Source organism: Piliocolobus tephrosceles, chromosome 6 (genome assembly GCF_002776525.5).
Source record: "Piliocolobus tephrosceles isolate RC106 chromosome 6, ASM277652v3, whole genome shotgun sequence".
NCBI lineage: Eukaryota > Metazoa > Chordata > Mammalia > Primates > Cercopithecidae > Piliocolobus > Piliocolobus tephrosceles.
In genome coordinates this window covers 153,262,013-153,276,544 of record NC_045439.1, presented here as the reverse complement: position 1 = coordinate 153,276,544, position 14,532 = coordinate 153,262,013, and the positions used below count along the sequence as shown (strand labels likewise).

General features: G+C 38.5%; 1 protein-coding gene across 2 annotated transcripts in view; it reads right to left on the bottom strand.

Moving 5' to 3' along the window:
- Positions 1-14,532, bottom strand: part of AQR (aquarius intron-binding spliceosomal factor) — a 136,459-nt gene that overhangs the window by 101,363 nt on the left and 20,564 nt on the right. For both annotated transcript variants that reach the window (XM_026456343.2, XM_026456344.1), the window contains exons 6-10: positions 12,524-12,664; positions 10,733-10,801; positions 9,446-9,546; positions 6,983-7,059; positions 1,847-1,911 (exon numbers count right to left, since the gene is read on the bottom strand). In XM_026456343.2, coding sequence (XP_026312128.1) covers positions 1,847-1,911; positions 6,983-7,059; positions 9,446-9,546; positions 10,733-10,801; positions 12,524-12,664 — 453 coding nt within the window. The remainder of the gene's footprint in view (positions 1-1,846; positions 1,912-6,982; positions 7,060-9,445; positions 9,547-10,732; positions 10,802-12,523; positions 12,665-14,532) is intronic.

The following is a 14,532-nucleotide window of genomic DNA, read 5'->3' as shown; positions in this document are numbered from 1 at the left end:
AGAGAAAGAGAGAGAGAGAAAGAGAGAGAAAGAAAGAAAGAAAGAAAGAAGGAAGGAAGGAAGGCAGGCAGGAAGGAAGGAAGGAAGGAAGGAAGGAAGGAAGGAAGGAAAAGGAAAGGAAAGGAAAGAAAGGAAAGAAAGGAAAGAAAAAGAAAGAAAGGAAGGAAGGAAGGAAGGGAGAGAGAAAGAAAGAGAGAAAGAGAGAAAGAAAGAAAGAGAGAGGGAGAAAGAAAGAGAGAGAGAAAGAAAGAGAGAAAGAGAGAGAGAGAAAGAGAGAGAGAGAGAAAGAGAGAGAGAAAGAGAGCAAGAGAGAAAGAAAGAAAGAAAGAAAGAAAGAAAGAAAGAAAGAAAGAAAGAGAGAGAAAGAAAATCTAGCACTAAAGGAATCTCACAGATCATCTTGGACCGTAGTTTTCCAACAAAATCCTACGTAAAATCCCAATATGTACGTGTGTAAGTTTAAAAGTGGAGTTGCTCTGAGAAAAAAGGAAGTACAAATCCCTATGTGGAGATTCCTGTCTGTTTCCTCTCCTCATGTTTCCCTACACCATAGCTTGAAAAGCACTAATCTAATCAAATATCCTCATTTTATAGACGAAGTTATTGAGACCCTCAGAAGTTATAAATTAGTTACTGGCAGAGCTAGAATTTGAAAGATCTCATGAGTGACTGCTAGTCCAATATGCTAATACTCATATCAAGAAACCACCTTACTTCTCCAGATAAGGAATAGATTTTCTTTCAATTTCCCACATTAATGAGAAAGGAAAGGAAATCAATTCTGTATCTGAACTTGTCAGCAAATCCTGCGCCTAAGAGTATGAAATTTTTTTTTTGTTTTTAAGAATCTTCATTTAAAAAAATCAAACACAACACCTATATTTTTCTTCACAAACACTGGGCACATTTAGAAAAGTGAGATTACTTAAGGAGACAATTATAAACCCATGACTTCAGCCACTATAGAAAACTCTGTATGAGGGGTATTAAAGTATGACACAAAATAAATTGTCACTGCTAGACTCATGTTTAATAACTACACTATGTAATCTTTTTCTACACACAGATAGATAAGTGAGTCATTTGAAAACCTCAAGGGCCAACTACTCATGACTTCCTTCTCTAAGTGACACCTTGAAACAGGTGCAAAGTAAAACCAGTTTGAGGTGATGAAGAAGTACTTCATATAGACCATGCACAGTGGCTCACACCTATAATCCCAAGCAATCCTCCTACTTGGGAGGCCAAGGTGGAAGGACTGCTTGAGCCCAGGAGTTTGAGACCAGCCTGGGCAATATGGTGAAACCCTGTCTCTACAAAAAACACAAAAATTAGCTGGGCGTGGTGGTGCCCAACTGTAGTCTAAGCTGCTCAGGAGTACGAGGTGGATCTGGAGGATCACTTGAGGCCTGGGAGGCGGAGCTTGCAGTGAGCTGAGACAGCGCCACTGCATTCTAGCCTTGGTGACAGAGCAAGACCCTGTCTCAAAGGAAAGAAAAGAGAAGAGAAAAGAAGAGAAGAGAAAATAATTTTTTTTATTTTATTAGTGTATTTTTTTGTATTTTATTGTATTGTATTAACTTTTTATTAATGTATAATGTATATTAATGTATATCAATAAACAATGTATACAATAATATATCATTATACACTACATGGGCGCCCAATATGTATTGTATTATTATACAATACATACATATATAATAAATAATACAATACATATGTATAATAAATATATACTACATATGTTTTGAAAGAAAAGAAAAAAATACTTCATATATAGTCATATGCTTAATCTTAGACACCCTAATGATTATACAACACAAAGTCACTGTAGATTTCTTACCTCTAGATCAATCATAAGTTCAATGAATCTTTCACAGTAATGAACTTTGTCCATAGTGACAGGTTCTAGACATAAGAGAGAAAGCATAATAGAATTTTCTTACTAGGCCATTTTGCATGCTGTTTCTGAAAACTGGCAGTTATTTAATAACTTAAATAAAGTAATTTGTCTTTTATTCACTAGAATTGGACTATGATTTAGAATGAGGATCTCACATATATATATTTTTTTAAGGCAGGCCTTACCCTGATACTTAGCTCTACAAATACGAGAAAATAAAAAATCTAACTTGGATCAGAAGCACATTTTAAAAATCAGGTTTGCAAAGACATTTTAAAAGTATGAATCTTTAAAAATCCATATTTAATTAGATCTTGGAAAAACAGATATAAAAACTAGAAGGCAGCTTTATATCAGTTTTTGCTCCACATTCCTTATTGTCTTTACATTCTAAACTTCTGAGAGTTTTCTCATATGTATAAACACACACACAAGTGTATCTACACACACACACCTTTAAAGTGCACTGAAAACTAATTAGAGAGATAATTTGTATGATTTTTTCCACTGTACATGTATTACTTTAACATTAGAATGCCAATGACACAAAGAACAATAAAAATACCTTCTAAATCACTAGCTTATTATATACTATTTATGAGCATAATATACTATTTTTACAAACATTCATTTTTGTTTTTAAATAATTACAACCTTGGGGCATGAAATTCTTTCAGAGTACAAGCCTTTTTTCCAATGCCAGGAAATGGTCTACCATTTTACCAATTAAAACCATCCTGTCAAGTTGGTTTCAATTAAAACAAAGACAATTTTAGGTTTCCTGTTGCTACTTAAAGACTTGCAGCAGTGACTAACACCCAGTGCCAGACCTATAGAAGGCATCCTACAAATGCTTACATAAAAATCCATTTATTTATCTGTAGTGTACAGGAAAACGGAAAGCTTAATGTAAAGCAAGAAATGCAAATACTTTTGTGTTTAATATACACAGAAATGTTAACTGGAACTTTTTCAGCTAGCATATGTCCATAATCCAAACCCTGAAATAACACAAGTATAGAAAAGACCTTTTAGAGCATCTATTTTAGATCTTCATTTTCCAGGTAGAAAAACATGATCAGAGAAAATGACCTGATGGGCTGGGCGCAGTGGCTCAAGCCTGTAATCCCAGCACTTTGGGAGGCCGAGACGGGCGGATCATGAGGTCAGGAGATCGAGACCATCCTGGCTAACACGGTGAAACCCCGTCTCTACTAAAAAATACAAAAAACTAGCCGGGCGAGGTGGCGGGCGCCTGTAGTCCCAGCTACTCCGGAGGCTGAGGCAGGAGAATGGCGTAAACCCGGGAGGCGGAGCTTGCAGTGAGCTGAGATGCGGCCACTGCACTCCAGCCTGGGCGACAGAGCTAGACTCCGTCTCAAAAAAAAAAAAAAGAAAAGAAAATGACCTGATAAAGATGTAAAGCTAGAATGGTTGGTTAGAACTGGAACCCAGGTTTTCTGAGACATACACATACAGTTGTTTAAAATAAAAATCTAAAGGAGCAATTTTTAAATTAAATCCATTCAAACCAATCTTTTGTTGCTATCTTTTGTTCTTGTAACCGTCAAAGGAAAACATTTTTTCCCAAACTAAAACAGTGAGCAAATTCTGAATTCTGTATCTTTATTTATGTCTTGAGAAATTACTGGCAATGGCCTATTTAAAATTAGAAAACAATGCATGGTGCTCAAGTTCTGTGCCCTGGTGAATAAACTTGCATGTTTTTACCATAGCTGGTCTACTGGGCATGTTGCCTAAGGTAGAAACTTTGGTATCCCAATTTCAGGCACAAATATATCCTTATCATTTGTCTCTGCTACACTGTAACTTTTTTTCCCTTCTAACAGCAATCTTAACATCTCAGACTATCCTACACAGATTTTCAACAACTCATCTGGGCATTCCATTTTTAATGACCCTAATTTAAAAGGAAACCACAATCCTTCTTAAAATCTTTGAAAAATCAGCCTTCTGTTTCCTAAGTATATAATCCATCTATCTTCATACCCATTCTAAACTGGCAAATTATTTTCATCATCCTGCTAGTTCCTTTGCCAGCAAGCTGACAAGTTTTGATAAAAACTCAAGACTAAGAAATGATGTTTTCTAGCCAGGCACAGTGGCTCACGCCTGTAATCCCAGCACTTTGGGAGGCCGAGGACGGTGGATCACTTGAGGTCAGGAGTCCAAGACCAGCCTGGCCAACATGGTGAAACCCCATGTCTACTAAGAATACAAAAATTAAGGCTGGGCGCGGTGGCTCAAGCCTGTAATCCCAGCACTTTGGGAGGCCGAGACGGGTGGATCACGAGGTCAGGAGATCGAGACCATCCTGGCTAACACGGTGAAACCCCGTCTCTACTAAAAAAATACAAAAAAACTAGCCGGGCGATGTGGCTGGCGCCTGTAGTCCCAGCTACTCGGGAGGCTGAGGTAGGAGAATGGCGTAAACCCGGGAGGCGGAGCTTGCAGTGAGCTGAGATCTGGCCACTGCACTCCAGCCCAGGCGACAGAGCGAGACTCCATCTCAAAAAAAAAAAAAAAAAAAAGAATACAAAAATTAGCCGGGCATGGTGGTGTGCACCTGTAGTACCAGCTACTCGGGAGGCTGAGGCAGGAGAATCACTTGGACCCAGGAGGCAGATGTTGCAGTGAGCTGAGATTGCACCACTGCACTCCAGCCTGTGAGACAGAATGAAACTCCATCTTAAAAAAAAAAAAAAAACAAAGTTGTATTCTGACAGTATATAAACAATAGTGGCAACAGCAAGTGGTTTATAGGCTGTCAAATTACTGCATGCCCTATGTTCTTGTTTTTGAAACCTAGATGACCCTAGATAAACATTCCACAGTTAGAACTATCAATTTTTATTACAGACATTAGTTCTATAGAACTAAGTAGCTCAAAGCACTCAATGTTACTCTTTCTGCCAAGAAAACCCAATCCTAGGCCGGGCGCGGTGGCTCACGCTTGTAATCCCAGCACTTTGGGAGGCCGAGGTGGGCAGATCACGAAGTCAGGAGATAGAGACCATCCCGGCTAACATAGTGAAACCCCATCTCTACTAAAAATACAAAAAAAAAAAAAAAAAATTAGCCAGGAGTGGTGGCAGGGGCCTGTAGTCCCAGCTACTCAGGAGGCTGAGACAGGAGAATGGCATGAACCCAGGAGGCTGAAGCTGCATTAAGCCGAGATCGTGCCACTGCACTCCAGCCTGGGCAACAGAGCAAGACTCCGTCTCAAAAAGAAAAGAAAGAAGAAAACCCAATCTTAGTCCTCTTTCCAGGTTTGAAGGTACTTAGTGGAAAGATATAGATACACTAACATTAAGTAACTTAAGATTATAAGCATAAAACGTTTTCTTTATACTAATGCTAGTAGTAGTACTGTGCCCCAAATCAGATACAACTGATTTACTGCATTGGTATCAACTCCTCACTGAACTGTAGCTATGATTTTCAGCTGTAAAATATTACTTGGAGGGTCAGCATTTATAACTCGTTCCATTGTATTTTTTTAAAAGCTGCACTTTCTGATGCAAAAATATAAATATGGTACACCTATTGAGCTGTTCTTAGATTATATTCCACTTAAAAATATATATATATATATATTTTTTTTGAGACAGAGTCTTGCTCTGTTGCCCGGACTGGAGTGCAGTGGCCGGATCTCAGCTCACTGCAAGCACTGCCTCCTGGGTTCACGCCATTCTCCTGCCTCAGCCTCCCAAGTAGCTGGGACTACAGGTGCCCGCCACCTCGCCCGGCTAGTTTTTGTATTTTTTAGTAGAGACGGGGTTTCACCGTGTTAGCCAGGATGGTCTCGATCTCCTGACCTCATGATCCGCCCGTCTCGGCCTCCCAAAGTGCTGGGATTACAGGCTTGAGCCACCGCGCCCGGCCTCACTTAAAAATATTAAACAATTGGCTGGGCATGGTGGCTCACGCCTGTAATCCCAGCACTTTGGGAGGCTGAGACAGGTGGATTACCTGAGGTCAGGAGTTCAAGACCAGCCTGGCCAACATGGTAAATCCCCATCTCTACTAAAAATACAAAAATTAGCTGGGCATGGTGGCACACACTTGTAACTCCAGCTACTCAGGAGGCTGAAGTAGGAGAATTGCTTGAGTCTGGGAGACGAAGGTTGCAGTGAGCCAAGATTGTGCCACTGCACTCCAGCCTGACTGACAGAGTGAGACTCTGTCTCAAAAAATAATAATAATAAACAACTATAATTATATTTTATACATTTTTATATAGTATATACTCTATATAATATATACTTACTTTTTAAATCAATAAATGGAGCTATGATGGAGGAAAATCCTTCTATTTAGTCTTTTAGCTCAAATATCAGTAACATTTCTCCTTTTTTCCTCCAAACAGTATCAATAGTACTAAAAACACTATTCAGCACCATATTATAAATAACATGCAAATATGGTCTGTAATTTTCCTGTTCACAACTGTATCCCAGCACCTTAGACAGGACCTAGATCTAGTAATTAGGTGATAAAAATATTTGCTACTTAAAGGAATATTTCAATAACCACACTGGTGCCTTTAAAATAACCCTTAGGCCAGACGTGGTGGCTTACGCCTGTAATCCCAACACCTTGGGAGGCTGAGGTGGATGGATCACTTGAGGTCAGGGGTTTGAGACCAGCCTGGCCAACGTGGAGAAACCTCATCTCTATCAAAAATAAAAAACTAGCCGGGCATGGTGGCGCAAGACTGGAATCACAGCTACTCAGGAGGCTGAGGCAGGAGAATCGCTGGAACCCTGGACGGGGAGGTTGCAGTGAGCCAAGATCGTGCCACTGCACTCCAGCCTGGGTGACAGAGCAAGACTCTGTCTCAAAAAATAAATAAATAAAATAAAATAAAATAACCCTTAAAGGCAGTCCCAATACTCACACTGGTAATATATTTAAAAAGGAGAGGACATACACTTTGCCAATACAATTTAAAATCGTTCCAAGAACAGTTTTTATATCAGAGGTGAGTAAATACCACAGGGGCAGTTATATGAGAATTTCCCAAATGCACTGAGTAAAAAAGAAGATAGTTACCGGAAAGTGGGACTGACTTCAGCACAGAGATAAACTTCTGGATGAGTTGTGAAAGAAATCTCCTCTCTTGATATGCCCTAAAATCAGAAAGAACATTGACCAATTATTTTTGAAAAATAGTCATTTCAAAATTAAATTCTAAATGTTGATCATGGCTTTCCTATACTGTTCAACTGTTCATTTCTCTGTGAAGCTGGGACTATAACTTGAATATACAGCTTCTTCTTTCTATGTAAATTCAGTGCTATATGAAGAAAAGGAAAGTCACATTACTGATCTAATAAGCCACCTAAGCAAGCACCTCCTTCTTGCACCGTGAATGTTTTCTTTTTTTCTTTTTTGAGGTGGAATCTCGCTCTGCTGCCCAGGCTGGAGTGCAGTGGCACAATTTCATCTCACTGCAACCTCCGCCTGCAGGGTTCAAGCAATTCTCTTGCCTCAGCCTCTCGAGTAGCTGGGACTACAGGTGCCTGTCACCATGCCCAGCTAATTTTTGTATTTTCAGTAGAGATGGGGCTCCACCATCTTGGCCAGGCTGGTCTTGAACTCCTGATCTTGTGATTCACCCGCCTTGGCCTCCCAAAGTGTTGGGATTACAGGCGTGAGCCATGATACCCAGCCTGAGCCACAGCGCCCAGCCGAACATTTTCATTTGTGATTTACAAGTCAGACTGAGAAGGAAGTTTCAAAATTCCATTTATAATCTGCCCTTACCATTAAAAATCTCACATTTAATGTAGTTAAAATGCGATGAAAAATATTATATTTTAACATTTAAGTATTAAGCATAAGACAGTATTACAACAGCTAAAGATCAAATGCTTAAAAAATAATTTTCTATTCATTACTACTTTAAGATACATTCACTAATGAACAGACATGTATCAAGTATCGTATAGCTGTAAATGCTTCTAACAGTCCTGCTGGAAATACAAAGAAGGGGAATGACTAAAATCTACTTGTAATAACAAGTCATACATTATAAACACAATTAATAATATATGCCATTATGCGATTAATAAAACTGCCTGACACTAATTAAGCACGCATGGTGCCAGGATTTGAGCTATGCTAAACACTTCACATCTTTTTTTTTCTTCTTTTTTTTTTTTTTGAGACGAAGTCTCACTCTGTTGCCCAGGCTGGAGTGCAGTGGCACGATCTCAGCTCAGTGCAAGCTCCGCCTCCCAGGTTCACGCCATTCTCCTGCCTCAGCCTCCCGAGTAGCTGGGACTACAGGCGCCCGCCACCATGCCCGGCTAATTTTTTGCCTTTTTTTTTTAGTAGAGACGGGGTTTCACCATGTTAGCCGTAATGGTCTCATCTCCTGACCTCATGATCCGCCTGCCTCGGCCTCCCAAGGTGCTGGGATTACAGGCGTGAGCCACTGCGCCCGGCCTTCACATCGTATTTAATACTGGTAACAGTCCTCGGAAATGGGTAATATTGTCCAGATTTCACAATGAGGCTTAGAGGTGAAGTAACTTGACCAAAGTCATACAGCAATTGAGTGTGGAATCTAGCTAAGTCTGATTGTAGAACCTGCATCCTCAACTCCTATACACATCCCAATCATTACATAAACAGCTGGTGTTTCAAAAAAAATCAGAGCATGTTAGGAGTTCAGATGAAAGCACCGTGATCTAAAGTAGTTGGTCTGGAAGAGTGTTTATATGGTTAATATTCAATTAGGTGGAGTGAAGAGGAAAGGGACTTAGGAAAGAAATGCTTAAGAAACAATGACTAGAGTATTCCAGTGATTTGCAAGAGTCACAAGAAACAGCTGGAAGCTTCTGAAAGCCTTGTAAGAAGTTTAGAGTTAGGCTGGGGGTGGTGGCTTATGCCTGTAATCCCAGCACTTTGGGAGGCCAAGGCAGGCGGATTACCTGAGGAAGGGAGTTCGAGACCAACCTGACCAACATGGAGAAACCCCGTCTCTACTATAAATAAAAAATTAGCCGGGCGTGGTGGCGCATGCCTGGAATCCCCCTGCTACTTGGAGGCTGGGGCAGGAGAATCGCTTGAACCTGGGAGGCAGAGGTTGCAGTGAGCCACAGTTGCACTATTGCACTCCAGCCTTGGCAACAAGAGTGAAACTTCGTCTCCAAAAAAAAAGTGAAGGAGTAAGAAAAAGAAACAAAAGTTATATTAATAGCCTAAAGATAGTGGAGAAAATTGAGAATCATCCATGAGGGACACGGACAATAGGCAGGGAGAAAAACAGTGGGTCAACTATATATATATACTTAGTAGCACAGAAAGAAGGAAAAGAAGAAAAGCATGATGTTCTGGCTTCTGCTTTAGATCTTTGTGAAAAACATGACAGTCTAGGTAAAAGCACTTATTATAATAACTTATTTGGGCTCAGCACTATATAAAGGGAAACAACAAACCAGTCAACATCATCTAAGGTCCACAATCCAGCATAATAAGCCAACATGAAATGAAGCTCTGCCAACATACTGTTCTCTTGCTTCTGGATCCATCTTTTCATCATTCTTTTTAATCAAGTTCCAGAATTTTCTTAGCTTAGGTGTCTTTTTTAATTCTAATTCCAATCGTGCCTGAAGAAGAAATGTGTTTTTAAATTACCAGTAACCTCAAAGTTTACAAGGATAAGGATTAGATCAACTATTTGCTAGTTTTCTAATATATGAGTACAAAAGAGAGCAATCAAGATTGTAAGCTCAATAATTATTTTTTTATTTCAAAACTTAAAGAACTAAGTCTGAAAAATATATGCATCAACACTTAGCATAATCACTGAGGTTTGAAAAGTATGAGTCTGAAACAATGCACAAAAAACAGCTATCACAAGCAAATAAGGAAATGTCCACATTAGCATATTCTCACTTTTTAACTTAGTATTAACTATTTATATGTGTCTTATGTTTTCATGCCCATCAACTGGTACTTATGAATGAGTCTGCATATCTGAGTGTAAGTGGAAACACCTATGTGCAGGTAATGAAACTCTGAATAAAGCATTACACTGAAATCTGATAGTTTTTTTTTTTTGAGGCAGAGTCTCGCTCTGTCGCCCAGACTGAAGTGCAGTGGCCGGATCTCAGCTCACTGCAAGCTCCGCCTCCCGGGTTTACACCATTCTCCTGCCTCAGCCTCCCAAGTAGCTGGGACTACAGGCGCCCGCCACTTCGCCCGGCTAGTTTTTGTATTTTTAGTAGAGACGGGGTTTTACCGTGTTAGCCAGGATGGTCTCGATCTCCTGACCTCGTGATCCGCCTGTCTCGGCCTCCCAAAGTGCTGGGATTACAGGCTTGAGCCACCGCACCTGGCCAAAATCTGATAGTTTTAACTCAACTACCTAAGATGTATTCATTTGGCTTTGGTACTTGCACATATTACCCAATACTTTATGGAAAAATGGAAGTCATTGATATTAGGTATGATCCAGTTCTTCTCCTACAGCTATATATATACTCTAATCAAGGAAAAAAAATTCAAGTCCACATTTAGTCTCATCTATACTTTGCTAAATTAACCCCCTTTCTCTACAAGCTCAACAGTTATTACCTTATTCATTTTATATTACTAAAATTAAGTTAAACATCGAATGCACATAAAAACTTTAAAATAAAACCTTTACCTGTAAGTTAATGCAAAGTGGTTTTTCTAAGAAAAGGGGTATTTAGCTACCACTTGTATATCCAGATTAAGGCTATAGACTCTAAAACCACATGCTCTACTTATAACACATACACTCCTAAGATTCTGAAATCAGAGACTTACCAGCTGTAAGCCCAGCCACATTGGGAGGGAGATAAGCTGCTGTACTTGACTCCGTATCAAGTCTACCTCCTGTTTAGGGCATGAAGAAAACAAGTTTATAAACATACCAGCATTTCTACCTAAGTCTTTACATTAAGAAGTATTACTGCCTTTTTAAGTCCTGGATGGAAAACACGCCACCAATATTTTCCAATTAATATTTTGATATTAAAAAGTTCAATGCTTTAAAAAAGATTCCATCCTTATTATTTACAGATTTTGTACTTGCAAATTCATACACTAACAAAAATGTATTTGTACCCCAAAATCAGTACTCCATGTGCTTTCACAGTCATCCAGACAAAAATCCGAGTTGCCTGACATGCACATTCTCAGGTGAGACTGAACTGATGCTCTGCTTCATTCTCAGCTCTCATACTATAAGAAACAAGTATCCTTTTTGTGGTCTATTGAGTACTTTTTTTTTTGGCATGTTTGTGCTTTTTGATGATTTCACTGTTTAAAATGGCACCAAGTCCAAGGCTGAAGTGCTGTCTGATGTTCAGGGGTGCAAGAAGGCTGTGATATGTCTTACAGAGAAAATACGTATGTTAGATAAGCTTTGTTCAGGCATAATTATAGTGCTGTTGGCAGTGAGTTCATGGTTAATGAATCAACAATATACAATAAATAAACTGTCTTTAAATAGAAACACACATAAAATAAGGCTATGTATTGATAGTTTGTATAATGTCATGACCAAGGCTTGTAGGAAACTAACCCTGTATTTCCTCAAGGAGTAATGGTTCAGCATTAGCTCATTCAGTGTTCATAGCTACTTTATAAAATGAACGTAACTACCTCAAATAAGAATTGACCGCATATTTTAAAAGATAAAGCATTTCAATAATAAATTAGTTTGGTAAGTTGGTTAAAACTATCACCAAATTACTAATACTAATAAAATCTTGGTTCTGCTTAGTTTCTGATAAAAAAAATCACATCTATTTACATTTCAATTTGTTCTGTTTAGTTTAATAAATGTTGAAGAGATAACGGTGGTATCCAGTGCAGGCATCATAAATCTTTTTCTATGCCTTTAAAAGATCCATGTGAGATAGTACATGGAAACAGGTAACAACTATCCATCTATTAACACTCAGTCTTCAGGATAAGAAAGAACTCTGTGCATTCTCCTGCATGGGTGTAACTGAATGATCAATTCAGAGGCACTAGATAAATATGTATATTTATCAGATAACCACAGTAGGAAAACTCAAATAAAATATTAATTACTGAAAAAATTTAATTTTTTAGAAGATAATCTTATGAAGGATGAAAATGTACCACACACAAGACATTTTCAAAGATCATCTACAAATGGCCTTTATGAGTTAACTCAAAATACAACTCTCCTACTGACCAACCAGCCTGTACACAGGCATGATGAAAAGTAATGAAACTACATCCCTGTATGTATATGCAGTTTGTGGCACAGATCTCACTACTACAATTCCATATTAACCAGTCTCCTTGCTGCTTCTCCTTTTTGTGCTCTCTCTTTGGAGTTTCAGTTCTTATAATCATTTTTCTTAAGAGTCTAGATAGAAAAAATGAAGCATCAAGTTCAAATCTATTAAAAAGTGAACATATAAAATGGTTTTACTGATAAGTGGCTGAAATCAAGCTAAGCATTATCCTTATTCGCCACTATTATGGATGAAGAGTTGGCTACAGAGGTAATTTCATCTAAACTCAACCTAAAAGAATAAGAAAACTTGAAAATTACCCCAAAATATAAAGTAAAAGTACCAAACTATTGAAGCAATGATCAAGAAAAAGTAGTAAGACTGTCTGTTCATGAAGTGAAAATTCACCATCAGTTTCAGCTAATGCCGCCTTCAAGATGTGTTTAAAAAAGAATGGGAAGTGGTCTGGCTTCTTCTTAAAAATCTGAAAAGAAAAAGAATAAAAATTCATTTTGAATTGGTTTGCTCACTTAAGCTTTAAAGAAGCCCTAGTAGGCTTTTTAGCAGTCTATTTAAAAAATCAAATAATTACAAAAGAGTTATTTGTATATCTATAAAATAAGCATCACGTGCTTACTTATAATTAATGGCAAGTCAAATACAGGTTTCTGACAGGACTATGAGAGAGTTGCAGAAACTTTTAGCTCATAAAATAATGGCTTTAATTTCTTTAGTTTTTCCTCTGTGGATTATGCCTGTATTTGGCTTAGGCTTTGTTTTCTTATTATGGATCTGAAGTGTTTTAATTTCTCTGATTTAAACAAAAGAAACTACATCTTTAGCAAAAATTGTAGTTTTCACATTGTAATTAATCTCAAGGACAGCCCCTCCTGCTTTATATTAGCTCTTTACTCTTAAGTTATATATAATGTAAATATATTCAAGCCTCTTTGACCTACCTCTGTTTCTAGTTACTGCCGCAGACAAGCGCTCCAAGCGTGTGGTCTACGCTAGTTGTTTTCATTCACTTCTCTAAGACAAGCTCTCCTGAAGCTGTACGGCTGTCAAGTCCTATGGACCGTTATGAAGCCTCAACTCCTTTTCACCATATTGAAGGCTCTTTTTCTTTTGTCTGTTATCCAAACAGCAACATTCCTAGGGTTCTAGCCTCATTCTTCTCCCCCTATTACTTCAACCACTAAATACCAATGATTCCAAATATACATCTGCAGTCCAGATTTCCCTTCTGAGTTCTCAAACCTTAGAGTCCTCTGTCTACTAGATGACTTAAATCTAGATATTCCAAAGGCAATTTAAACTGAGTATGTCCAAATTCAACTCAACAGTTTTGTATCCTCCAAATTATTTCTCAGTCTCTATTACCTATCTTGGTAAATGGTACCAACATCTATTATATTCATTTGCCCAAGCCTGGAAGGTTATTGAAAATAACACCCTTTCCTAATGCTACTTCAACTGATTATCAAATTCAATCAATTCTACCTTCTAAATCTCTGTATATTCTCTAAATCTGTACTATTATTTCTCTATTTCAAGGCCAAATCACCAAAGTGATTGATCTTTATAACAGGCAAATTGACCAGGTTATTCCCTGGCTCAAAAAATTTTCCTTCTTCCTTTCTATAATAGCTTGAAGCAACTTCAAGAAATCCCGAGGCTCTCTTGATATCGACATAAACCCATAGTTTATTTTGAGCTCTAATGTGCCCTGAGATGGTAGTCATTTAATGAATATTTGAGAGAAGTATCCACGGCTTTATCTTAAAGACTCTATCACCTTCTCACTTCAGAGACCATTTACTCAAAACAGATGACAGGCATCCATTTCTTTTTTTTTTTTCATTTAAAAAAGTCTGACTGGAAGAGAAGAAACTCTTGATGAAGTGACCATTATATGGTGGGCAAAGAAAACAAAGGTTTTGGATCTCTACTTATCAAGCTTCTGTTGCACCAGCACAAAAAGGAAACATCAGTGCATTAGAAATTTCTAAAAGGAAAAATAGATCCCAAACCAAGGACAAAAAGAACAGGCAGGGCACGGTTACTGATGGCTGTAATCCCTGCACAAGGCGGGTGGATCACCTGAGGTCAGGAGTTCGACACCAGCCTGGCCAACATGGTGAAACCCCATCTCAACTAAAAACACAAAAATTAGCTGGGCATGGTGGCGGGCACCTGTAATCCCAGCTTCTCGGGAGGCTTGGGCAGGAGAATTGCTGGAACCTGGGAGGCAGAGGTTGCAGTGAGCTGAGATCACGCCATTTGCACTCCAGGCTGGATGACAAGAGCGAAATTCAGTCTCAAAAAAAAAAAAAAAAAAAGTTGAAATTG